The sequence below is a fragment of the Blennius ocellaris genome (genome assembly GCF_963422515.1).
Source record: "Blennius ocellaris genome assembly, chromosome: 24".
NCBI classification, from domain to species: Eukaryota; Metazoa; Chordata; class Actinopteri; order Blenniiformes; family Blenniidae; genus Blennius; species Blennius ocellaris.
The window spans coordinates 4,375,167-4,402,827 of NC_137673.1; the positions used below are offsets into that span (position 1 = coordinate 4,375,167).

At 47.7% G+C, this 27,661-nt stretch overlaps 1 protein-coding gene across 3 annotated transcripts; it reads left to right on the forward strand.

Moving 5' to 3' along the window:
• The first annotated feature begins 99 nt into the window (after window positions 1–99).
• LOC308147746 (lysine-specific demethylase 6A-like) lies at window positions 100–10,687 on the forward strand. 3 transcript variants are annotated; one of them, XM_080520073.1, is made up of 21 exons: window positions 100–190; window positions 993–1,119; window positions 1,207–1,305; window positions 1,403–1,622; window positions 2,405–2,542; window positions 3,439–3,570; window positions 3,644–3,721; window positions 3,813–3,920; window positions 4,113–4,475; window positions 5,771–6,657; window positions 6,950–7,079; window positions 7,149–7,254; window positions 7,328–7,533; window positions 7,613–7,674; window positions 7,777–7,851; window positions 7,945–8,093; window positions 8,187–8,489; window positions 8,806–8,947; window positions 9,019–9,145; window positions 9,352–9,522; window positions 9,615–10,687. In XM_080520073.1, exons 2-21 carry the CDS (start codon window positions 998–1,000, stop codon window positions 9,642–9,644), a joined length of 3,648 nt encoding a protein of 1,215 aa, XP_080376199.1. In that variant the 5' UTR covers window positions 100–190; window positions 993–997; the 3' UTR covers window positions 9,645–10,687. The 3 variants fall into 3 exon arrangements, with proteins under 3 accessions (XP_080376199.1, XP_080376198.1, XP_080376200.1); XM_080520072.1 differs by having other exon boundaries at window positions 9,352–10,687; XM_080520074.1 differs by lacking the exon at window positions 2,405–2,542.
• The last annotated feature ends 16,974 nt before the right edge of the window (window positions 10,688–27,661 follow it).

Genomic DNA, 27,661 nt, shown 5'->3' on the forward strand with positions numbered 1-27,661 from the left:
TCTCTCTCTCTCTCTCTCTCTCGGGATGTACAGTGGCTCTCACTGAATGCATGAACAGATGAGTTCATTCTAAACGCATTGCCTCCTCCTCTTCAGAAGAGATACCGGGCTTCCAAGGAGGCTTATGAGACTCTCCTTCAAACGGAGGATCTTCCTGCACAGGTGAAGGCCACGACCCTGCAGCAGCTCGGTGAGATTTCAACTCATTAATCCCGCTTTTATTTTCACAAAAAGTTCCTCAGTGCGCCCGAAAAGTTATTTTCGCAGATTATTCCTGCTTTTATATTCAAAGAAATATCGGCTCAACTTCGATGGGCTGCACAATATGTAAAACAAAATGCATCAAATCATTGCATTCCAAGTGCTCAAAGCGGCACAGAAAAGTGGTTTAAGAGATAAGATAAGCCTTTATTGATCTCACAATGGAGAAATGTACTTGTTACATTCTGCTCTTAAGGACTCACGAGTAGGAAAGACAAGAAATGTGCAAACAGTTAGGTAAGAATAGAGGTATCTTATATACAATGACTATCAAGAACTCTAAGGACCAAAAATATTTACAGTATGAGTAATAATAAGTAGATAAAAAAAAAAATAGGACTAAAAAATAAGATAATCACAAACTATAATAAAGTATAATAAGTTTTAAGGGGAGCAAAATATACAGTAAGATGAAATACAAGGAAATTAAACTATGATGGGGGGGGGGGGGGGGGGGGGGAGTGTAGAATAAACATACTATAGTAAAAAATAATACCAGTGTTGGCAGTGCAGGTTCAGTCCTAGTACAAGTGGTCAATTAAGTGACGTAGATAAGGTGACTTAGATAAAGTGGCATGGATGCAGGGGTTATTGCACATAGTATTGCATGTTACTTTACAGTCTTGTTGTACAGTCTAACAGCAGTGGGGATGAAGGACTTGCGGTAGCGCTCCGTCTTGCACTGAGGGTTAATTGCAGACCATGTCTTGTTATGTGGCGCCCGCCCCCAGGCTGGATGCATCACACGGTGGAACAGCTCGGGGACAGAGCCAGTCGGGACAGCTATGCCATCCAGTGTCTGCAGAAGTCTCTGGAGGCGGACCCCAACTCCGGACAGTCCTGGTACTTCCTCGGCAGGTACGTTGCGGACACCGATCTGCAATCCTCCGCAGACAGAAGCTCCGTCACTGTGGCCACAGGCTGAGAATTGTGCACCTGCTGCAGGTGCTACTCGAGTATTGGGAAGGTCCAGGACGCATTCATCTCTTATCGGCAATCCATAGACAAATCAGAGGCCAGTGCAGATACCTGGTGCTCTATAGGGTGAGTATCCTTTTAAACGTCTACATTCCTTCGCTGTCACACTCCACGTATTTGACTCCTAAACCTGGCTGGACTTCCCCCCCCCCGATCCCCTCAGGGTCCTGTACCAGCAGCAGAACCAGCCCATGGATGCCCTGCAGGCCTACATCTGTGCCGTGCAGCTGGACCATAGCCACGCTGCCGCCTGGATGGACCTGGGCACGCTGTACGAGTCGTGCAACCAACCGCACGACGCCATCAAGTGCTACATCAACGCCACGCGCAGCAAGGGCTGCACCAACACCACCGCGCTCACCCACCGCATCAAATGCCTGCAGGTGGGTGGAGAAGGGAAGGCCGTGCAGGATGGATGGATGGATGGATACAGCCCCGCGTTCAGTCGAGTATCGGCAGCAGCGTTGCAGCTCTTAGCTAAAGATGTCTACAGAGCCACAGTGAAATACCTGGATTACACGGGACATCCCTGATTGGTTGATTTCATTCCAGTGGTGTGTGAGAGTGCTCCAGTTGACCCAGTTGCAGGAGGTAGCAAAGCGCTAGCAGCCTCTCCTCTTTCTGCACCTTCCCCCGACTTCTCCCTGCAGAAGAAGGGCAGCATGGGGCTTTCTCAGGGTTTCCTCTGTTCTGCCACCATGGTGCTTTTCTTTTCTGTTTTTTTTTTTTTTTTTTTTGCTGTTCTTTAACAATCCCCGTGAGCTGATAACCTCTGATTGGGAATCAAGTAGCAAATAGCTCTGATCAGCCCCTAGCCTCCTCCAGACCTCATGTGTTAAGTTCCTCATCCCTTAAATGTCATTTTTGTCCCTCTGCATGAAGGAATGTTACATTTCCACCAGTCAGCACAATCCCATGGCATTAAGACAAGCTCAGCAGCTTGTTTTAATGGATCTGTGGTCGTGTTCTGCCAGTACTGTTGCTGAAAGCCATCCTCAGGCCAGAGTTACTCCAGGATGTCCGTTTTTTTTAACCTCTACCTATTTGCCATTTGCTGATCATTTTCCTTGTTTTGAGGTCATCGTTTGAGCAACAAAAGAGCCTTGTGTTGTTCTTATTATTTTCCTTTTTTTGTTTTTTGTCACGTCGTTCTCCATTCCCCTAGGCTCAGTTGAGTAACCCCCAGCTCAGTAGCCTACAGGGTAAAAGTAAAATGCTCCCTCTTATTGAGGAGGCATGGAGTCTGCCAATCCCAGCTGAGCTAACCTCCAGGCAGGGAGGCCTGAGCAGTGCACCACAGCAGGTGAGAGACCAGATAGATGCACCCACTTCTTCCCTTCCTTCCTCTCTCCCTTCCTCCCTTCTTCCTTCCTTCCTTCCTTCCTTCTGGTCTGAATGAGACAAGTCCTCGGGGGTAAGCTGATGGGTAGCGCTTGAGAACAAACGTGTAAAGAACGGGTGTTACCCATCCCCACAGCACAGGAGTCATTTCAATGAAATCCTTTTTTGTCTGTTCATTCCCTCCCAATCGATTCGTCTTTATTCTGGATTACACTCCCATTTCACTGCAGTCCCCCGAAAGGTCAAAGCAGCTCTAAAGGCTGCGTTTAGAATTCCTGTGCTGTAGCCTCCGCTTCCTTCTGTGTGTGTGTGTGTGTGTGTGTGTGTGTGTGTGTGTGTGTGTGTGTGTGTGAGAGATCGGTGAGGCTGTGCATCCTCTTCTCCTCTCCCTCCTCCTCTTCCTCCCGTCCACTAGTTGACCTTAGACCTCCCTGCACACGAAGCCCCAGCGACGCCCCCTAGTGTCTCATCACCACTTCATTCAATCCACCCCATCGCCATATAGTGGACGCCAGTAGTTGTCGTTTCTAGCGATATATATATATATGTGCGTGTGTGTGTGTGTGACAAACTTCAGCCGCACTCCCCACCGTCATGGAGGTCAAACTTTGATTCATTTAAAGGTACAGGCAGATTTGATTGTAAACACCACGGCCGCTTAGTTTTTACATCTTGCACTTTTAAACCAGAGCTGCAGACTTCCGTAAGTAAGAGTAAGCCTCTCTGCATGTGGAGGCCTCGTCAGGCCTCCACACGCACCGGATTGCTTTTCTGCTGTGTTTCAGTGTCTGAAATCACAGCACTGCCCTGTTCCTTTCCCCCCCTTTCACCCCCCCTGCCTCCCTTCACCCCGTCCAGGCCTGCAAGCCCAATCACAGCGCAGACGGCGGGGGCTCGGGTCCGTCTCTGCCCCCTCACGTAGGCTCGCTGGGCCAAGCAGAGGACCAGTCCTGCCCGGCCAAGAGGAAAAGAGCGTCCAGTCCTGGCAAGGTAAACAGAGCAGCGACCGAGACGCGTTCAAGGCCTTTGTTCCAGCTGACGCGCTGCGCTCTGTCTCCTCCAGGCTGATTCCTGGGTCGGCAGTCCCACGCAGCAGCAGCAGCCCGTCCCCAACTGGTACCTCTCCCCGCAGAAACTACAGGTGGGCAACATTTCTGCTCCGGTTCGCTTCTGACTTGTGATCTGCTGAGGTCATGCCAACTTTTGCTCTTATTTTATTTATTTTTCTCCAGGTGCTGGAACAGTTGCGGAGTAACCGGGCCAACCTGAAGCCCCCCCAGCTTCAGATGCTGGAGCAGCTGGAAGCTCAGCTCGCCATCATGCAGCAGCACCAGCAGCAGGTAAACATGCAAAGCGCGATCAACTCCCCCAGTCCAGGGTGGCTTCACAATCCGAACGCAGCCCGGAGCTGTAAGAGGTTGAAAAGACACAAAAGTTTGAAAACAGAAAATGGCGTTGGCGCAGCTTAGACACAGGATGTGACTTGTGCATGCGGCGTCGAGTTAACCTATCCCATTGTTTCTCCCCCTCAGATGAGACAGAACGCCTCAGGAGGAGGTCACCTGCGCCCCTCGCTCCCCAACGGCCCCACCGCCAACTCCCTCCCTTCCCCCAACCCAGGCCTCCACCCCACGCGGCCCCACCTGCCCCTGCACCGGCCCCCGTGCCCGCCGCTGGCCAACGGGCCGGTGGGACACTCGGACTCGCTGCCGAGCAGTAACAGTAGTAGTAGTAGTAATAATCAGCCAGGGCCCACGGCTGCGGGGCCCAACGGAGACGTGCCTTACCTGCAAGCTGCCGGCAGCGGCAACGCAGCCCCGCTACCTCACACCTGCACAACCACGCTAACACAGGACGCTGCGCCGCACCAGGCCCTGCACCTAAACTCCTCTCAGGTGAGGCACTTGTTCAAAATTTGTGCTCTCGTTAACGACGTGGCTTTCTAAATGGCACTCTTCTATATTGTTAATTATCTCTGTAGCGGCAGAAACAAACCTCTCCTGTGAAAACACAGAGATTTCTCTTTAATTTCGGGCTCCAAGTGCCCTCAGTCTAGACTTGCAGGCACTGTTTTGTTTGGAATCACTGCATGTTGCTATATATTGCCTGTAAGTTTAGATTATGGACAAATTAACCCTCATTTACCTCCAAACAGAACCTGTAAACCTCTGGAGATGTGCCTGTAATTAGGTCATTTCTTTGCCCTGAGTTTAGTATTGTAGGCTCACCCCAGTGGAGCCGCATCCTCTCCGTGTCTTACTGAGGCCAAAAAAACATTTCAAACGGTCTATATGGGCAGGTTCACACTGCAGGGAAATGAGACCCAATTCAGATTTTTTAATTTGTTGCTCACAAGCGACACATCCGATCGGTGTTGTGGCAATGCTGCAAATTGGATGTATTATTTTCACACCAGACCCAGGGATCAATTACACGTGGCACCAGTAAGAATATTTTTCTACTTGCGACTTCTTTCGTCATTGACATGTGACTGACGTCACGGATAATCACCGTAGGAAACCAAATGTTAGCTCTTTTTTCCCCTCATTCTTCTTCTTTCCCTCGACGTTTTGTCGACTCCAATTTAACAACAACCTGAAAATGGATCTACACGAGCATACAAGTGTTGGCAGATAAGTCGGGTATCCTGCAATTGCAGAGCAAAATTATCTTGCCTTTTAACTTTGTTTAATTTGTGCAATTGTGTGTTTATGACGTGTTCTTTATTACACATATAATAGTTTTACGGTTTTGACGAGATTTCTACGCAGGCTGAGATTTGGGCCGGTTTTTATTGTGGTGTGTGAGTTTTATGTTGTTTGAACTGGAAACAGTGAGTCACATCTGGCAACCCCGGTGCTGACCGGCATGCATTCCATATTTACTTCCGTCAACAGCATCTTCTGCGCTCTGGGGCCCGAAAGTGTCGGGTCTGATCACGTTCACACGGCAGTCTGATAAAGGTCGCGTTTAAATTGTAATTTGAATGATCACGTGAAAATATCTGATCCCAGTAAAAAAAAAATCGTGATTGAGCATCAAAACCTGCAGCGTGAACGAAGCCCAAGTTGTCCCTAAATCTGTGCATTCTTTGCCCTCAGTCTGGACTTGTAGGTTGACTCTTGGTGATTGCAGTGAAGTTTCTGCTGAGTAACATTTGCCCTCTCCTCCCCCCTCCTCCCCCCTCCAGGGGCTTCAGAAGGGGTCTGCTCCACATGCGGCAGGCTCCAGCACTGAGGGGACCCCCTCCCACCCCCTGACCCCCAACTCCACCACCCCCCTGCACCCCAACAATCAGGTTGGACATTCCACTAATGCCCCGTCGCCGCGGCCGCAGCCTCATAACCACCACCTCCCGTCCCCTCCCTCCCTCCCCCACTCCTCTACCTCAGGTGGAGCCGGACCCGCCACGTCCGCTACCAAAGAAGGCAACGCTGCCGCCACGTCCCTCGGCAACGGGGGTACCGAGGGCACGGCCCCGTCGCCGCTGCCGCCGGCAGAAGGCAAAGCGGCGCCGGCCAAGGGCCTGGCCAATCACGTGGCGGAAGGCGGCGAAAAGCCAAGCCTTAGCGCAGACAATCCGAGGCTGTCCGCCCTGCTGGCGGGGGGGAAGGGCCCCGAGGAGGCCGAAGGGCTCTCAGAAGGGGCCCAGAAGAAGGTCAACAACATCCACCCGGCCGTCCTTCCCCCCACCCCCCACGCACAGGGCAGCTCGGCTGCCTCCTCGCCCATCTCCGCCATATCCACCGCCACGCCCTCACCCAAATCCAATGAACACACCCACCCGGGAGCCCAAAGCCCCGCCCCCACGAACACCCCCACCACCACCAATACTCCCTCCACTCCCACCACGGCCTCCGCCATCATCCCCACCACCTCCACGTCGACCGCCCCCGCCGTCAACGGCAAGGGGGGCATTTCTGAGGACTCTCAGAGCCCGCTGAAGGCGGAGCCGCCGCCTATCGTCGGCAGCCTCAAAGCCACGCCGCCACACGGACAGGGATCCTCCTCCTCTTCATCGTCTTCATCCTCGATATCCATATACCCGAGCTCCACAGACGTGCTGAAGGCCTGCAGGTGAGACTGGGGCAGCAGGACATTCGTCTCATTCATCGCGATCACGTTTAAGCTCAAATCGTTTAGTCCCTGCAGATTCCAATCAGTGTTAAAATCATCACCTTTTATTGACGAATGCGATCAGCTGCACTGTGACAGCGTGTGAAGCTGCATTCTCTCTGCAGAATCTGCTTTGTTTGGAGCGTGTCTCCCCCCAGTGGCCACGTGGCGTCATTGCACAACCCCAGCCGGATGATTATGTAACCGCCCTGTTGCCATGCAGATATCGCTCAGCTCCCATGTTTCTGTGCAGAAATCTGGGGAAGAACGGCCTCTCCAACAGCAGCATCCTCCTGGACAAGTGCCCCCCGCCGCGGCTGCCCCCGCCCCCCTCACCAGTCCTGCCCAAAGACAAGCTCAACCCGCCCACGCCCAGCATCTACGTGAGTTCACCGGAGAGGAAGTCCGTGTCGCGGTGGATGCGTGTCGTCTAACGTCTCGTGTGTTTGCAGCTGGAGAACAAGAGAGATGCTTTCTTCCCCCCGCTGCACCAGTTCTGCACAAACCCCTCCAACCCCGTCACGGTCATCAGAGGCCTGGCCGGAGCTTTAAAACTGGGTAAACCTCCCCCCCTCCCCTCCTGTATTCAAACCGCAGCAGCATCAGGTGTGTGACTCTCCTCTGTGTGCAGATCTGGGCCTGTTCTCCACCAAGACGCTGGTGGAGGCGAACCCCGAGCACCTGGTGGAGGTGTGGACTCAGCTGTCGCAGCCCGCCGACGAGAACTGGGACCCCACGGGCATCAAGAAGATGTGGCGCTGCGAGAGCGCCCGCGCCCACACCACCATCGCCAAATACGCTCAGTATCAGGCCGCTTCCTTCCAGGAGTCCCTGCGGGTGAGAATGAGGTCCTGAAAACCACCGGATTGAAAGAACTGCTTCTAAATTCTTTGCCTCTTTTTTTTTTTTCCCCCAGGAGGAGAACGAGAAGAAGGCGCTGAAGGAGCCTTCAGACACGGAGCCAGCGTCAGCAGAGAGGTAAATACTTTAGTTTTTTTTTCATTGTACGTCGTCAGTCACCAATCTAATTGTCTTTTTCACTCTGGTCACTCAATTCTGTTTTCACTTGTGTGGTTTCAGTGCTGCCCGGAAGAGGCGGGGACCCCTGAAGCACATCAAGTTTGGAACCAACATCGACGTGTCTGATGAGAAGAAGTGCGTATTGATCTGATTCCTTGTAAATTCTTATATATATTTTTTTTTTTTCTGAAGGATTTCCTTTCTGATCTCACCAAACGTGTCCACCAGGTGGAAGCAGCAGCTGCAGGAGCTCAGCAAGCTGCCGGCGTTTGCTCGCGTGGTCTCAGCCGGGAACCTGCTGAGCCACGTGGGCCACACCATCCTGGGCATGAACACGGTGCAGCTCTACATGAAGGTCCCCGGCAGCAGGATCCCGGGTCGGTGTCTCAACAGCAAAACCATCCTGGTGGTGTTGTGGACTCCAGCACTGACCGTTACTTTTTTTGTTTTTTTGTCCCCCCCGTGCGCAGGCCACCAGGAACACAATAACTTCTGCGCCGTCAACATCAACATCGGCCCGGGGGACTGCGAGTGGTTCGCCGTGCCGGAGCCCTACTGGGGCGTGATGAGCAACTTCTGCGAGAAGAACAACATCAACTTCCTGATGGGCTCGTGGTGGCCCAACCTGGAGGACCTGTACGAGGCCGACGTGCCGGTGTACCGCTTCATCCAGCGGCCGGGCGACCTGGTGTGGCTCAACACGGGGACGGTGCACTGGGTGCAGGCCATCGGCTGGTGCAACAACATCGCCTGGAACGTGGGGCCGCTCACCGGTACGGCTGCTCCCGTTGGCCTTTTCACCGCGTCTGACTAACACAACACATCCCCCATTAGAGAAAACTCATAGAAACTGCGCTTACTTTGATCAAAAATGGAGTTAAAAACATTTATTCAGTCTTTGCCGGCCGGATCAGCCCTTTCGGTTTTCTCACTCGCTGCATGTTTGACGCTAAAACGTCAATCAGTGTTATTGAGGAAAGAATCCTCTGAGGAATCGGTTGGTGAATCGATGTGTTTTCTTTAAGCTTAAGTGTGAAGTTAGAAGGATCTGAAACGTTCCTCACGTTCCACAATGTCCTCCTGCCTCAGCCCACCAGTACAAGCTGGCCGTGGAGCGCTACGAGTGGAACAAGCTGCAGAGCGTCAAGTCCGTGGTTCCCATGGTGCACCTTTCCTGGAACATGGCGCGCAACATCAAAGTGTCGGACCACAAGCTGTTCGAGATGATCAAGTGAGTCCACCTCCACCCCCCCCCCCCCCCTCTTCTCACGCGGTACTAACGTGACGTTCCTCCGGGGGCAGGTACTGTCTGCTGCGGACCCTCAAGCAGTGCCAGTGGGTGAAGGAGGCGCTGACGTCCGCCGGCAAGGAGACGGTGCTGCGGCCGAGGACCCGCGACGAGCCGGCGCACTACTGCACCATCTGTGAGGTCAGTGAAGCCGACGAGTTGTTGAAACGTTCAGGACAGACCGTCATCGATCACTAGGGGGCGTCTGCAGCCTCTTCCTGCACGAAAGGAAGCCAGGCTGAGACATGCTAACAATATTAGCCCAATATTAGCACTGATTCTGCAGCTTGTTGGTGCGTGGGCGTGTATAAAAGCGGTTTCTTTATTTTTTTCCCGGCGTGGTGCAGGTGGAGGTGTTCAACCTGCTGTTCGTGCGCCGCGAGCTGCTGTCCAAGAAGCAGCACGTGGTTCACTGCCAGGACTGCGCTCGCAAAGGCAGCGCCACGCTGGACGACTTTGTGGTGCTGGAGCAGCACTGCATGGAGGACCTGATGCACATCTACGACCAGTTCACATTAGTACGTGTCCTGGGGCCAGTGGTCAGGAGGCGGAGCTATGTTGATGTTGAACAGCTCTGATTGGTGCTCTCTCTCTCTCGCTCTACCCACAGGCCCCCCCTCTTCACTCGTCTTCATCTTGACATTAGGCGTCTCTTTCCAGGAACTTTGTATTGAGGACACACACGGACCATTTCTGATATTCAGGAAAAGCCGAGGCCGCCCCCACCCCCCCCCCCCCCCCCTTCCCCATCTCTCCCTCCATCCATCCACCCCCTCCACCCTCCCTTATGGCTGGTCTCCATAGCGACGGCTGGAGGCAGTGAGGCGGCCGAGCGTCTTGTCTATGCAACCCTGTCTCGAGAAGCGCCGGTGGGCACAGGGCCTCCTCAAGGGGGCGCCGACCTCAGCTCGATAGCAGGACCCTCGTAACCCCCCCCCCCTCCCAAAAAAACACCCTTTCTCTCTCTCTGAGGACTCAATCACCCCGGGGGAGGAGTGGGGCCTCTCTCACGTTTTGTAGATACTTGTTAACTGTCACAAACTGGCGACACCACCCATATAAAGACTACTGACTTCCCCCCCCACCCTCCTCCCATTTCCACCCCTAACGTTTTGATTTCTGGATTCCTCCTTTTCTATGTTAGGTAGTCATTTTAAGACTCTTTGGACGGCAAACCCCCCCTTCCTGTCTCCCCGTAAAAGATTTGTAATGTGAAGAGTTTAGCTGATTTTCTTTCACTTTTTTTTTTTTTTTTTACAGCTTTTGTTTTGTCTTTTTCGTTTGTTTCTTAGGTAAAAAAAAAAATACAAAAACTACAAAAAAAGAAACTTACTAGCCAAGTCACAAAGAAAATGGGTTGCACATAGACTTATGGAATTAAGTTTAATTTGTGATTTTTTTTTTTTCAGTTTCTAATCTCGATGTAAATTTACACTATTTATAAATACATATTTATTGCTTGAAAATATTTGTCGATGGAATGCTGTTATTTTTTTCCAGAGTACCTGCCATTAAATTTGAAGGAGCCCTGTCATTTTAACACGGCTCCTCGTACATTTTCTATATATAAATAAGCATTGTACAGAAAAACGGGACGTTTTAAGAAAAACAACAAAAAAAATTGTTTTATTGTTTGAAGAATGTTTTATGACGAGTCAATAAACACAAGAGTTGTGGAATGGAGTGGTCCGGCGGCCGTGTGGTTCCTGAGCGCAGCGCAGCGCAGCGGGGAGGGTGGGTGGGTGGGGGGGCCGGGAGGCCCGAAACCCAGCAGACAATGTAGCTGTAGGCCGACACACACAGGATCCTACACTGTATGCCAGGTCCACGACTCCCACCGGGAGGCGGGGGGGGGGGGGGGGGGGAGGAAGAGGGTGGGGGGAGTCCGGGTCGGGCGACTTGGCCCGCGGGCGCCGCTGTGGGCTCGTCTGCAGAGACCCAGTAGCCAGATGTAGCTGCTGCCAGCCCCACAGGATCTACACTGACTACTGAGCACCCGCCGACGGCCCCCCCGCCGAGGGGCCCCCCCGAGGACGGACGCCCACCGAGGGACTCCTGGTGATCCTCACGCAGGTAAACGCATCGAAACGGGGAAGTCTTCACAAAAAAAAAAAAATGCTGCAAACGAGGGTGGAAAGTCTTCCAACGCCAGTAAACGGATGTCCAAAATTAAACTTTTTCTCTAAATTTACCCCAGAATTCATTTAGTTTTTCCTACAAACATGATCCCCTCAAACTTTTTTTTATTTTTTTAATTGTGATTAACTGTTCTGTTTTCTCCAGCAAAACAAATTGTGGATCTGCATTGTTACTTCCATGGATTTTAATCAAATATTTGAGTTTCATAGCGTGCTGGCTTGTAAGTGGGTGGATTCCTCTCTGGATCACTTCTGTTTTCACATGACTCAGCAGGATGCTGTGGATGTTTGACTCCGTCACCCCTCCACCTCCTCCACCCCCTCTAAAAATCATGTAAAAAGAATCTTTGCACCCTCATTGCAGCATTAAAACACATTATTCTTGACAGACGATGCAGTTATTTATGAGTCCTTGAGTGTTTGTGCACGTCGTCCCTCTGCGTCCTATTAGCTCATCGAGACCATGCTGACAGTGTGAGGTCGTCTTCCTCTGTGATGATGACGATGGTGGTGGTTGGGGGTGGGGGGGTCACATGTCCGGATCCCTGGAAAAAAGAACAGGTGGAGATTTAGAGGTTTGACAGTTTATAAAAAACTGTTTTTGTCATTGCTGTTTAAAAAAAACAAATCAGCAGTGTATTTCCCACAGCTATGTATAGACACACACACACACACACACACACCGGACCCTGACCTCCACTAATGTCTGCCCATTCATGCACTTCCCACCAAACGATCCTCCTCTCTGATTGGACGCAGCTCTCGGCCAATCAGAGCCCCTCCTGCTTGCCCATTCATAAAACTCCAGGATCAGTGAGGATAATGTCCTATTATACACACTTTAATTATGTGTTTGATAAGATTGTCTGTCTTTGTCCTCTTTCTTTTGAGCGACAGTTAAGACTTATATGCACACCCATGCACAAAGTTCAATGTTTGGGTTAAATTCCAATGAAAAAGAAAAAGATATAGGCATTTTTTTAGGTAAATTTAGAACTTTAGAAGGTACTTTTTTGAGTAAGTGTTTAAAAAAAGTTACATTAACAAATGACAAAACGACACAAAAATATATTCGATGCTGTAAATAGCTTAATGATTGAAAAACTTAAAGGCGAAAAGATTCTAATTGCTATATGGCAATAACATGTGCTGCTACACATGAAAGATACAAGAACTCGTCGAATTTGCTGGAGAAAAAGGAAACAAAAACTATAAAACACCAATTCTGTGACAATAATGTCTTTTAAATATGTAAAAAGAAAAAAAACAGGGAAAAATGACTATGCATCATATACTTTAGTATATAATGTGAAACACAATGTCATTTCTGCCCATTTCCCAAAATATTTCATTATATATCTAAATGGAGTTTGTATAGAAAAATGCTCCAAAACTAAAGTGAGTTTTTTTTAATCATATCGACTCAAATCGCTCTAATATTAGAGTGTAAGGTGGCATTTCCTCAAAGATGAGAATCTTATGTATTCAGCTGCTTCCTTGATTACAGAAAGTCTCAGCATTCACACCGGAACAATTGTGAGGCTTGTTTGTGACGAGCTGTCCAAGATGTAAAAAAAAAAAAAAGAAAGAAAGGAATCTGAGGGGGAAAAAAAGGTGCTACCCGTTGCCATGGGAACAGAGAGTAATTAGCACAGCGCGGATGAGTGTGTGTGTGTGTGTGTGTTGTGTGTGTGTTATTGGCCTGCTTTCAAAAGATGAGCATGAAAAGAGGGGATTAGGTAACAGGTTTCAGGTGTTGCTGACGTCCCCCCGCGAGGTGGCGTGAATGCTCGCCAACGAATGCCATTCAGAAAATTAGCAAGAAAAAGGAATGGGTCCGGCAGATTTCCATGCTTCTCCCCACACACCTCCTCTTCCTCCTCCTCCTCCTCCTCCTCCTCCTCACTGCATGTTTATACAGTTCAGCTGTTGTTCTGGCTCGCTGCTACAATCCCTCCGTACTGCAGATGTACCCGTCCATCTGTTGCCATTTAAAGGTGCCAGAAAATCTAAAACCCCTTTTTTAATCTCGACGTGAAAGTACTTTATATTCTATTTTCACAACATGAGCAAGTGTAAAATAGATGTAAGTATTTATTTATTGACTTTTTCTCTTCCTATAAACACATCAAAAAGCCCAATGACTCATCTTACATTTACAAATCGCCAACTCTTTTCTTCACGCTGTTAAAAGCTTGACGACTCGCTTTGTGCTCGGGGGCGTGGCCTAACTCTGAACCAACAGAATTTCTTGGAAGAAATGGAAGGCCCCGCCCCTTTTGACGACGTACGTCTTTCCCGTCACGTGAATAGCAACAGGTGGGAATATCTATTCCTTACATTTGAAGTGTTGGAATTAAAATTGTTTCGGGTTTTTTTTTGGTAACACCAGCCGCTCCCGTCGCTGTGTGAGCTTCTTCTAACCGATTCCTGCCTTTTTAAAAGCGCTGCTGCCTCCATCGACATCCAGTCGGTTTAATAAGACGACACACTTAAAACACCCACACAGCTGGGAAACAATTTGTGCGACTCCTCAATCACTCTCCTCTCCGCTACAGCTAATGGCAGCCGCGAGCCCGCCGGTGCATATATGCTAAGAACAATTATGCAAATGCCAGTTGAAACCACTTTGGTGGCATAATCCAACAATCAGTCCATTATAGTAATTGTTGTTAGTGAGTGGGCGATTATGACTTCAGCAGCTCAAGAACAAGCACAGCTCCGCTGCTTTTATACAAATGTGGCCGACGCTATTTAATATGTCGTGATTGCTTTCAACCGTGTGTGTGTTTGTGTGTGTGTGTGAGTGTGTGAGAGAGAGAGAGAGACCAATAGAGAGTTTCTAGGCAGATGTTAATACAAAAAAGTTTTTTAAGGGGTTGTATGCTAATTATTGGACATGGGTGGAATGGGTGAGCTAATTTTATGTATGTATGTATGTATGTATGTATGTATGTATGTATGTATGTATGTATGTATGTATGCATGTATAGAGTTAGCATAATTTCATCAGCTCATAATTTTGTCTGTGACAGATGTGTAAAAAAAGTATCTACCCATTAAAAGAAATACCACTTTATATGTCAAATTGCATTCAATAAAGCAGATTTAGAATACGGTAAGCTAAAGGTAATCTTTTAGCATAAATGCTAAATGTGCGATTAAATTAACATCTAATAAAGTTACGGAATAACACTTTATTAGAATTGAGGTTTATTGCAATTAAATATAGGGATGTTCAGTCAAAGTCAAAATATTAGATTCACCTCCCCTCCCTTTTTTTTATTAAGGAAAATTTCTTAGAAAGAGAAATTTTGGGATTATTTTTTGGTAAATAACGGGTCATACTGGCTGAAATCATTTGGGTCAGATGTTGACATGTTAAGATGTGGTTACCTTAAAGAGGAAGGCCAGGAATGTATCCTCAACTCAACCATTCCTCCTCCTCCTCATCCTCCTCCTCCTCGTCCTCCTCCTCCTCCTCCTCCTCCTCCTCCACAGTCATGGGTTCTCTGCTGGGTAATCGCATACCAAAAAACACAAGAATTTCCCCCTCTCTCCTCTCCAGGGCAAGGACTGCCCCCCCCCCCCCCCCCCCCCCCCCACACACACACACACACACCACCCCTTACTACCCCTTCACCCCCCTCTCCTCCTCCTGTGATGTTAAGACAGCTGCAGTCCACCAAGCACACACCGGAAACTCGCCTTTTCAGCCTAAAAACGTCCTCCATCACACAACAAATACACCAGCATTGGATATTGAACGCGGGTCGTAATAATAACGTTCAGGAACGTAAATGCAAAACATTTGCCCGTTTATGCACGATTATTGACTCAATTTGAAGGAAAAGTCACTTAATCCCTGGAAATGTTCCTCAACCTGATTAATCTGCTCAAATAGATGTAATAACTGCGTTATATCCGCTGTAATAGGAGCCTTATCTATGTATTCTGGCACGTTTCCCTGCATTTATTTAACCCAATTTAATCAGAATCGAGGAAGTGTGTTGATGATCCCTTTTTTCTTTTTTTTTTATTGTGAAAGCTGTCACCGGATGTGCGCGGGCATCGCCGCAGCGCACTTGTCGTTGGTGGCTGCGCTTCCCAAACTGCTCTTAATGTGAAAAAAGAGAGCGAGGGAGAGAGAAAGAAACCCAGAAAAAACGCCGGGCGCATTCCTCAGACCCGGAGACGTCCGTCCATGCCCGACCGAGACGCACGCAATGCATGTGTGCGCGCGCGCACAAACCGTGCGTCTCTGCGGGGGTGGAGAGGATCGGAGAGACCACACACTTTGCGCATTGCCCCCACTCACACACACACACACACACACACACACACACACACACACACACACACACACACACACACACACACACACACACACACACACACACACACACACACACACACACACACACACACACACACACACACACTCACACACACTGGACCGAGCACCGCACTTGGCCCTGAAAAGTAACCAAAACCTCCAAGATTGTGTTGAAGAACATTCGAGGTTTGATCCAAAACAACATCACTTTGTGCGTAAAAGTGGTGTTTTTGAAACGCGCAGGCACTGAAATGTGCTCCCCGCGTGGCCAAAGTCACGCATACCGGAGCTGATGAGACGGGCTTTAACGACAACACGCGTTCGGTACCGTCCACAGGAAAACAATCCTTCCCAGCTTCTTCATATTTTGCGCAATCTCGCGCGGAGCGGATCGAACCCCCCCCCCCACAAAAAAAAAAAAGTGAGATAAACTTCTTTGTATCTCTTTCCTCCAGCCCGAGGAAAGAGGGGAAAGTTAGTCCACGTTTTTTTTCACCCCCCCACCGGGAGATAAAATCCGAAAAAAAAAAAAAAAAAAAGCTAAAGTGTCTCCACTTACCGTGAGAGCGGACGCGCGCGTGTGCGCAGGACGCGGACCGACACGAGTGGTCGGAAGCGCAGCGCGACACGTCAACGTGTGTTGCCTCCATATTATAAAGGGGATTCTTCAGCTGCTGCCTGCCTCTGCGCGCAGCGCGGCACAAACTGGGGTCCGGGGACCTCCCGGGGCCCCGGTTGTCTGAGAAACGGGCCCGTTGCATCTGACAGTGGGAGGTCTGTCTTTGCTTTCAGTTCCCATGTGGGAACCGGGAGAAAGTGAAGGGAATGCAGTCTGAAGCCGAAATCATCTTCAGTTCTTTTTTCTTTCTTTCTTTTTTTTTTTTTTTAATGCAACTGGGTTCAATAGATTTGGGATCAAAACTTAAAATGATGTCTTTAATCTGGATATCACTTATTGGCTCTTTGACAGTCTCTCAGCAAATCAGATTCAAGCATAATTCAAGAATCATGCCTTCAGGCAGCTGGGAACTTGGGAAATTACCAGACAGGAATATTTCCCAGTTGGGAGTGTTCAGGCTAAAAAAAAAAAATGTCTTTAATACAACTGCTCTTTTTTTGGTAGTAAACTATGTACACTATTATTATAAAGAATATCTTATTATAAATTAAAATATTGCATAAATTAGTTGATGTAGACATTAACTTCTGGGAATCACAGAAGCTTCCCACATTCCCAGATCACAAGTATTTTTTTTCCCACCTGGAAGTATTTCCTTTCCCATTTCCCACTTGCTAATAAACCTCACTTTACCCTCGTGACCCAGAATGTGCATTCATCGGCTCTCTAATCAAGTGTGATCCTGACGCAGCTGCAGGCTGGGGAGTCTCATTTAAAAGGTCAAATTAATACACGTGTGAATTTATTGGCTCTGTGTTTGTCTCAACTGGTTTATTGTGGGAAATTACTTTTTCCCAGTTGGCAGGGTTCATCGTACACAATCTGCCCTCGATGCTAATATAAACGAATCAGGTGTAAAATAAAAATTGTGATGCCGATATAATCAAACTTCTCTGCAAAAACAGAAACTATCTATGCTAAGCAGACAAAGTCAGCTTAATTTGATCTTTAGTGATATTGTTAACTCCTTGTATCTCTCAGAAACTTCTCCGCCACTCATATGTTGTTTTTCCCAGTTGTTCCCAGTTTTTCCTGTTTACTAAATAAACCAACATTACCATAATTTGTACTTTGTTTCTGGAAAAATGTGCACAATTCTACTTATTAGCTCTTTTCCACTGACTCTCCCTATCAACAATAACTAGTGTGGTATCATCAGTGTGATCAGCAGCTAGGAATTTAGGAAGTTGCCAGGTGGGAAAGTCCCATTTCCCAGTTGGGGACGTTCAAGCAACGACAACAACAAAAGTTGGCTCAGTGTTGGTCTATTGTGACACTGGGCTTTTGGGATTTCTCAGAAACTTCCCACTTGTGTTGAGATATATTTATCACATTTGAAGAGTGGAACTTTTCCCACTTCCCAGTTCCTTGTGAGTGCAACATTACTCTCATTTGACTTTTTAAACAAATAAAAAAATGTAAATTTTTTTCATTTATTGACACTTTGACATTCAGAAACAGCCTTTAAGGTGTAATGGTGCAATCATGGATCTGGGAATTTGGGAAGTTACTAGAGATGAAAGTACTATTTCCCAGTTGGGAGCTTTGCCATCTGCAAAAAAAAGAAAGGCCAATAAACACTTTCATATTGCAGGACATCACATCAGCTTCTGCTATCACTGGAAAACCTCCCACTTGTTTTCAGATGTGTTTTTCCTACCTGAAAGTGGAATCTTTCCCAGTTTCCAGTTGCTCATGAACGCAGTATTACCGTCTTTTGGTTTTGCATGTGTGAAGAGAATTGCTCTGATGAGCCAGGTGACATCACATGACCATCTGTGATCCCTCGGGAACTTCCCACTTTCCCACTTGTGTTCAGATGTGTTTTTTTCCCACCTGAAAGTGGAACCTTCCCTAGTTCCCAGTACGACTGTCATTTCATTTGTGTGGAAATTTTGCAGATCTGGATTTGTTGCACCAGTTAACTGACGTCACATGACCACCTCAGAAACTTCCCACTTGTGTTCAGATGTATATTTTCCCACTTGACAGTGGTACCCCCTCCGACTTCCCAGTTCGTCTTTTGCTTTTTTTGTTGTTGTTGCTGTTGTATTCAATACAAAATGGAACGGAAACAAAAAAGTCGCATCGGAAAACAAAAGTGACTGCAGGTGATGTGCATCCTGTGTCGCCACGGAGACGGGAGCATCCGTCCAGAATCTCGGCGCCGTCGCCCCTCAGGGCAGCTTTTTGTGCCTCGAGTGTATTTTTATTTGATTCTTTTTCTAAAGCGCTGCCGTTCTTACTACATAGTCTGGTGCTGGAAAAGCTTCATTCAGCTCTGAAAGCTCTCGCTGTGAATGAATCCTGCAGCAGGAGCTGCCGCTGCCGCTGCCGCGTTTAATTGAACAGATAACAGAGTGAATGTCTGCAGTGGAAAAGGGAAAGCCTGGAAGATTTGTACTCCTGCTGCTGTGGAGACAAACGCCTGGCATCACCCCCCCCCCCCCAACCCCCCACCCCCCCCCTCACTCTCCTCTCCGCAGTGGCTCAACACATGAAGCATGGGCAGCGCGAGACGCACACACACAGGCATACAAATGGGCAGCCGGTCGCTATGTGCACATGGAAAAGACACAGAAACATGGAGTGCTTACCAACGGGCTTCGTCCAGACTGTTAATACCCCCCCCCCCCAGGGGGCGACCCCCAGACGGTGTGGTCTGCCTCTTCCGCCTCAGCCACTCTGCTTTTTTTTACCTGTAAACTGCCTCTGCCGGAGCGCCGGCTCCCTCGCTCTGCTCGCCACCGGTCACTACACTCATCTTTTAAGTCTGGCAGCCTCTCCACTGATCAATGGACAGCCGGCGAAGCGAGCTCTGCTGCCTCCTCCTCCTCCTCCTCCTCCTCCTCTTCCTCCTCCTCCTCCAGCTTTGTGTGTGTGTGTGTCTCAGAGTGTGTGCGTGTGTGTGTTTGTGAAAAAAAAAAGAGGAGGCTTCCAACCCACACACACCACTCTCCAGAGCTCTCAGCCTCCACAGTGCCTCATCAGTTGACCACTCCACCCCCCCACGCATCAACTGCATGTGTGTGCACACCTACACGCAGCATTAAAAGTAAAAGACCACATTTCAGAGTCACCTGTGTGTGTGCGTGTGTGTGTGTGCATGTGTGTGTGTGCATGTGTGTGTGTGTGTGTGTGTGTGTGCATGTGTGTGTGTGTGTGTGTGTGTGTGTGTGTGTGTTTGTGTGTGTGTGTGTGTGTGTCTTGAGAAGGCCAGCATCCTCTGCTGTGCACACCTGTGACTCATCCCCACTGAGCAGCTCATAATGGATGCATTTACCTCCATTATATGCATAAAGCCGGCGGGCTGCGGGGCTGCGCGGGGTCACGCAGCGACGCCGACCAGCGGCCCGGCGCGTCAGAATCCCTCCTTTCTCCTCCAGGAGCTCCGAGAGTCCGAGCTCGTTTCAAATTAAAGAAAATCTGAGCAACCTGCACTGCAACAAGGTTATAAATAGTGATCTGAATTCACCCGGCCGCCGCCGCGCGAGGCGGAGGAGCCGTCACATGAGAAGAAATGCAAGTGATTCGGTGGTGGGATCATGGGGGGTGGAGGGATGGAGGGGTTGGGCGGGTTCAATCTAATAACAGCAGAGTAATTACCGGTTTCACACCCCTCGAGCATGAGCAAGACCTGATGCCAATGAACGGATGAACTGAGTTCAGAGAGTTGGCGTATTTGACGAGGAACGGTTGATAACGGAAGGCGTTCAGATGAACGTTTGAAATGAGTGACGTCGTGAAACTTTCCTCGGTCTACAACGGCGATCCGAGCCACTGAGAACTCAACTTTTTAAAAAACGCTTGGAGCTCCGTCTTCATGTCGATGGTTAAAAAAAACAAAATGGACAATAACGACAATGTTGGTAGTTTTACCGTTGAGAGTCGACGTGTCAACAATCCGTTTCGTTCTCTGCGACCTCGAGACGCTCAGCATGAAAACGTCCTTTTCAGGGTTGTTTCCGTGTCAACGGACATCTCTTTCAAAAAGAAGTCGCGCAAACGTGAAACTTTTCTGGAACGAGGTTTTAAAAATAAAACGCGCCACCAGCTATTCCTGCTGGCCTTCTTCTTTGAATTACCTTTTTTTTTAAGAAGTTGTTCGTCTCTTCTTGTGACTTCTTTCGGTTCACTGGGGGCGTCAAAGTGCGGCAAAATCCTCCATTATGTCCCTTTATTTATAGTCAGGAATTTAAGGCAAATATTCTCATTGAAATTGTCAGTATAATAGCACCAGAGTAACATTTTGCGAACATCAGATGACTTCGTCATTTTATATCTATATAAAATCTCCCGACCCTGAAATGTATAGAAGATGAATTATCATGAGTTGAAATATCAAACATGCCATTGGCCTTTTTCAATCCTTAGAATTAATGCAACCGTTAATAAGTTGAGGCGTCTGAGAAAACACTCTGGTGTGTCTGAGCCGTGTCACGCCGACACGAAGCCGCCGCCGCCGCCGCCGCCGCCGCCGCTTCTTCCATCAGCGGCGTTTGCCTGAGTGAGTGTTCGCATGTGCAAAGAAAAGCAAGGACACTCTTAAAAGTGTGCGGTCTGCAGGTAGCCGGCGAGGCAGGGGAGCATTTGCAAGCTGGAAAAAGGTTTCAAGCTGCTTGAGATCAGAGTTTTAACACACACACACATTCACACACACACACACTTTGTGGGATGATGGTCTGATAACTGAAATATAAGCCTCAGCAAGACACCGACACACAAAGTATTGAGTTTATCCGGTAAAAATCTGTCGTCTCTCTCGATTGGAAGTCATAGCATGTATTTTGCTTTCATGCTCTCGCAGAGTCGATATTTATGGTTTCGGCCACGATTGGGACGTCGGTGCCGCATTTGACAACGCCGTCGACCTCGGCTGTGCCGCCGGCTGCACGGCGGAGTCGCCGCGTGGCTGAACTCTCCAGACTCCGATCGGAGGTTTTCCAAAATGTAAATGACTCCCAGATTTCTGCATATGATTTTGGATGCCGGGGGGCCAGAGAGCTCGCCTGACACAGCGCAGGTGTTGCATAATGCAACGTCGGGTTGTTAACAAGCGGCTCAAAAATGAAAACAGCACAAAATGTAGAGTTGCAAAAATCTGCACTGAAAAGTGCTGAAACAATCCACAGTATTGCACCCGTCCATTTTCTGAACAATGCTGAATGATGCCAAAGGTCACGGTCAGTTCCAGGAGCTTGACCACAGTAACCAAGCTTTGCCTCACTGGTGTATTTATCACGACAGCATTCAGCTGCAAGGCCGGTGACTTTAATCATGAAATCAGTTCTGACTTATGCAGCATTGTATGTGGATTATTTGAGCACAGAGTCGTAAAAACGTGCTCATTGCATGAACTAGCGACGACGCAGGTGCAACAGGTGCCAGATCTCGGTCCCAGGCTTTGACAGCTGTTCAATATTCCAGTTTCCTTTGATACGCCGCATATCTGCACGCGTTCACGGACGCCGGCGGACAGGAAGAGGCACCCAAAACAGATTTTCCTTGAACGTAGCCTCGGCGGGGATCTGAGCCGGCATCCGGCGCGCATGTAAAAGCGCTCATTTAGTCACGGTGTAGGAGAGGTGGCTCTGTAAACCGCCTGTCTGAGCTGGAGTCATTTACATAGGTAATGGTAGGGGTAGTGCTCAAAAAAATGTGTGGGGGTGGAAAATATACAATCCTTCACCAGCATGCAACAAAAAAAAAAAAACAGCCAGGAAGAGAGAGAGAGAGAGAGAGAGAGAGAGAGAGAGAGAGAGAGAGAGGGGAAAGACAGAGAGGCGGAAAGGGAGATGTAGGTGTCAGGCTCCTGAAGCGCTCTGAAATGACGGGTAATTACATTTCAAATTACCGATGGGAACAAGAACGAACTCCCTGACTTCGGTGCACGGGGGAAATGCATTAAGAGTGCCCAAACCAGCGAGCAATCGGCAATTTCCAGGATTCCTGTGTTTAGGCAGCGCTTGATTTGCATAGCTGGAAATGCCAGCTTCAAGGGTCTTCTCACAACAACGAGCCACATTTATTCTGCATCTCATTTTGGATCCATGCCCAAAAGTCTTTGCTTTGTTTCGTTGTTTGTTTTTTTTTTTTTGTAGATTCAGCTTGTTTGTCTTCGACAGAACCTCGCGATCTCACATATTGTTGGTAAAGATTCACTCAGCAAAGCTTGACCATGATCAGAAAGTTTGGGTTAATTGGTGGTGGAGGAAAAGAAGAAGTCCTCTCTTTTAAGCTGTGAAGCACCGGGAACGTCTCTCCAGAAGGAAAATAAAAGTGAACATGAAAAAAACACAAAAACAAGCTACATGTGCTCAGGGAGAACCAGCAAACGCTCACATGGAGGAACCGAGAATCTAAAGTTGGACTGAAATCACCCAGAATGCATTGGAGACAAAAGCGGTCATTGATTGATACATTTGCAATTGTGAACGTTTTCCAACAGCAAAACTGAACTTTTTATCGTTTATTTTTTAGAAAATGACCTCGCGTGGTTCTCGATGTCTTCTTAAGTCACCCAACTCTGCAAAACCTGATTTTTGTAGCGTCTCATTTGAATCGGCGGCTTCAAAAAGGCAGACGAGGCACTAAGAGGTGGTTCCTGCTGACGCTGTCTCTGCGCCAAACGTGCCAATTAAGTCATCCAATCAGACAATATCACAATTATATAAATGACCTATTATTAAGGTTTATTAGTGGTTTGTGTGCAGTTGAGACCAAACCGAAGTTCTCCACCCAAACACCTGAGGACAAAAATTTTATTTTTTTTAATTCTTCAACACATATTCAGCCACTTGGAGGTAAACCTCTAATATCAGGCAAGAACAAGCTTCAAACAGGCTTTAATCCTCTTTAATCCTCCCGGAGATACAAATAATTCACGGGTGAGCGGGGTTCGTCAAGGTGAGAAATGTGGAGGAAAATTACAGACTTGTTATAAAAACAGGATTTGTTCAAAACGCGTTGCTGTTTGAAGGAAGTGTGAAGTGTCGCAGCTCTGCTGCATTGATTTGGACGCTTTTGTTTTGGGTGTCAGGCCCTGTTTACCCGACAACGGAAACGAATGTAACCGCAAAATGTTCTTGACTTTTTTAAGGGGGGTTTAGGGTTGGGGTTTACACAACACCGTTGCTCGGATCCACTGCAAACGTGACTTTTTTTTACATACCAGCTCCCAAGATACGGAGCGCTATTACTGCGCATGGCCAGACAAACATGGCGGCTTCACTTGCAGTCCAGTTTTATCGTTGAGATTCACCGCGAATGGAATCAAATTCGTCATTAGTCCATTTTGCTCACGTTTGTAGCGTATTGTTCTCTGCACACACGTCCGTGTGGTTTCGTTATGTAAACAAGCAACGTGGTGTCGTCACGTTATTGCACTTCCCTTTTCCTCCTCGTGATCTGGATCCTCGTCCATTTCTTTTATTTCTAACATGTATGTTTCTTGTTCACATTGTTCCCTCAGTATAGTTCCTCCTGTCTTGTTATATCACGTCCAGTCTCTCTGTTAGGTCTGCTCTTTTTTTATGTTTGAGGTTTCTTGTCATAGTGATCCGTCGTGTCTCGTCCCTGATCCCTGATTGTCTGCAGCTGTGTCTCGTCAGCCCTGATTCCCTCTCGCCTGTCGTTGCAGCTCCACATCCAGTTTCTGTCTCTGCCTCAGTCCAGGATCCGTCGCCGACTATCTTCAGTCTGAGGGTACACCTGACACAGGTAAATACTTCTATATCTCTGAGTATATCTAAGTGTGTGTGCTCATCTATGTACAGTGCAAGTTGGTGTTTACATATGCTGAGGCCCAGATTGGAATCTTGATCCGGAATTCCAATCACATGTTTCTAATCCAAAATGTCTGAACATTGGTTGGAGGAAGTCAAACTTAATTAGTCCTTCCACCTCCCCAGTAATCTATAATCACAGTTCATTATCATCCTATTACTTACTTACAATAATGATATTTTCCTTTTCATTTATTTGCAGATTATTTCCCATTTGTACATTATTACATTGTTCCAGTTTCATTGTTAATAATCAACATGAACAAATCAAATCTAGGTGTTGTTATCTGGAACTCCAACGTGGAATTCCAAACCTGGCCTCAACATATATACGATAAGTGCAGTAAACGTATTTGCATACATTATATAAATATACGTCCATCATTATTCTACCATATATCTCATGTTGTGGTCACTCTGTGACATGTTTGGTCTCATTCGGTCCTCCATTATACAAAAATTACACGCATGTCATTTAGAAATGCGCGCAAACTAGCATTTAGACAACCTGACGTACGCCTGGAAAAACACAATGTGTTTCACTTGCTCATTGTGTCAAAGGTCATTCGTCTGTCTCTGATTGTATTTTTAACCTAAATGTGATGGATTCGTTTGTGGCCTGTGGGAAGTCGGCTGCACTCAGACGCTATACAGTCTGAGGTGGGCTTTTTTTTTCCCCTTCTTCTTCTTCTTCTTTTCTTTCTTTGCTCTATATTTCTTTTCATTTTTTCGGCTCGCTGGCTCACTGGTCAGATTGTTGCTATGGAATGTGGTGTGGGACAAAAGGAGCGGAGATCCAGAAACTCGGTGACCTCCTGGAGAGGCCTCGCTCTCTTTCTCCCCCGTCTCACTCCTATTTGTACGCAATCCTCTCTTTCCCAGCTTGTTTTCTCTCTCCCTCCATCTCTCTCTCTCTCTCTCTCTCTCTCTCCCCTCTTGCTTTCCCTTGATGTGCTGCTGGCCCAGGTACTCTCGCTCTTCACTCGCTATATATTCGGAGCCTGCTACAACACAGGCCGGTGCATGCACAAAATCACACAATCGCAACCTTAAGCACACAGTCTCGCAAACAGGAATGTGTGGGAATCTCCCTCTGGCTACCTCCGCAACCTGCATCTGAAGCTGGTGAGGGGCCAAGAAGGCAACAGACCCCGGAGACCGAATGCAAATAGTGGAGGAGCTGGTAGGCCGCCTGGCTGAGATCAAAGATCCTCTCCACAGAGCTCCACTCCGCCAGACATGCATGAACAACAGTCATGCCTGTTTTTCTAGGTGTGTGTGTGTGTGTGGGCAGGCAGAGGGAGTATGTGTGTGTGTGTGTGTGTGTAATAGAGAGAGAGAGAGAGAGTTGCAACATTGTAACTTTCAAGGAATTTGTGCTTCAGGCAAAACCAGCGGTGACCTCTGACCTCGGAGGAAGCGGAGCGAAGTGCTCAGGTAGACAAACGAGATCAATCACGGTTTGTCTTTAATTACGTCCCGGAGCTCGGGAAATCTTCTCGCTGTTTGCCGAGCGAGGCGCCGGAAGCGGCGGCGGATCCGGCTGCTGTTTGTCGAGGCGGGCGAAGCGGCTCCGTCGCTCGCTGCGGGTACGAATCGGCGAGGATTTGTGAGGAGATATTGCGAGGATGAGGAGGCGGCGTGTGTGCAGTATCTGAAACCGAACTCCTCCGTCGTCAGAAAAAAATCGACTCCTCCCGACCTGGAAAAATAAATGAAAGATTCTTTAACGACACCCCCAGTGTTGAGATTTCTAAATATTTCAATGAGTAGGCACATTTTTTTCAATCAAAAGATTTGTGTTTCTCGATACATTTAAAGAAATTGCTCAAATAATCATTCTGACTTGCAAAGTTTGGCACATAAACAGTGTATAAATGTTTTATTTCCTCAGCTTTTGTGCAACTAATACTAATTAAGCCCAGAAAAAGCTTTCCTTACTCTGGCTGAAACACCAAAATGCTTCAAGTCTTGTTTGCTTTGCAACAATCCCATTCAGGCTCCAGGTGATATATCTTCTTTACTGCTATTAATAATTATTTAGCTCATTATTTATGCCATGAATTAGAGTGATTACTTACTTGAATGGGAGCAGCCAAAGTTTTGGTCATGCGATATCAGTAATAAAACAGATATTACTAATAATGACAATAATAATAAATCATTTTCTAATAATTTGGAGGAAAACAGTTGGATTCGACAATATCTACCATCATTTGTGGCGACGAAGGCAGTTTTATGTAAATGGGATTATTTTGTGTCGACTTCTTGAACTTATTGTCGTACTTTTTCTTTTTATAACACTATGCCGTCTGTTTGCACAAAAATAAGACTTTATTGAAATGACTTGTTAGCTAAAGTTTAGCTCATTGGCTTCATTTTCCCGGAGAATCAGTGCTGGTTCATCAGGATGCGGGAGGTGGACGTGGTTGTCGTCGGCCATGTGGTGCAACTGTCAGGTGTGTGTAGTGTGTGTTGTTAGTGTGTGTTGTTAGTGTGTGTTCTGCACGAAGCAGAAACTTAAACCTTTAATGTAAAGCCAACACGAACTGAGTATTTCGTGATTAGATTAAATGAAATTAAGTTGAAGTACTCATGAATAAATAAATTAACCTTTGCTGTTACGAAGGTGAAACGCTAACCCAGTAGCATGCGCCGAAACACCGCCGGCAAAAAAGCTCCGGCAAGCGAACATGTGTTGCTCAGATCCAGGTACCAGAATTCATCTTTTAATTAGACTGAAGTGCCCGGAATGAAAAGAAAAAAAAAGGAAAAGTGCATCAGACGCATGAATGTGAGTTAATTGAAAAGCAACAAACAATTTAGATGTGTGCTGATGATAGGCCGTGAGGAGAGAGGCACTCAGCGGACTGGGCCGAGCGGCTCTGAAAACACAGGGCCGGGAATAATAACTGGTGAAGAGCAGAGCGAGTGAAGAGCAGCGTGCTGCTTGTTCCTGTGGGCGACGGGCCACTGGCTGGTGTTCACGCATTGAAAATGTGAAGGATTTCATCCTTAAAAGTGATTATGTGCTCAGGATGTGGACATGCTGCTCGAGAGGCGAGCTCCTCATCGAGGTAATATTGTGGATCGTTCAAGGAGCCGCGCACTCGACCGCACAAAAGCTCTTTGTTTACCTCTTGGAGCTGCGGTGGCCTCCAGACTCGGGATCGGGAGTTCTCTGGTCCAGGATGGGTCAACGTGGAAGAAAAATGATTTTCCCCAAAGAGATGAATAAAGTATGATTGGTTAGTTTGACAGGAACCGACTCTGCCTCCTGTGGAGGGAATAGCAAACATGATAATTCATGAGATTTTCTTGAGATGGACGGATGTGACGACTTCCTCTTTCAGAGAGGAAAACATTAACCGCATTAAGTAATTGCTAACAATGAAATTTGATGGAAAACGTGATGATCTAATTCTACAAATGAGGTCGCGGCCTGTACAGAAAGACTGTCTTTCTTTCATTTGTCACATCAAACTGCAAAACATGAGTCCGTCTATGCAAGCAAAATGAAAAGATTTCTTTTTCTTTTCACACATAATGTGTTGAAAGCTGCAGGGAGCCACTGGAGAGGTTGAAGAGAACACGCAGTGATGAAACAGGACGGGGATTCAACTGTTATTTTCCATCCGTGCCGAATAAACCCACCACGTAACGTGTGTTGGGACGAACTTTATGTTTGCGGATGCAAATAATGATAATCTAATTGAATCT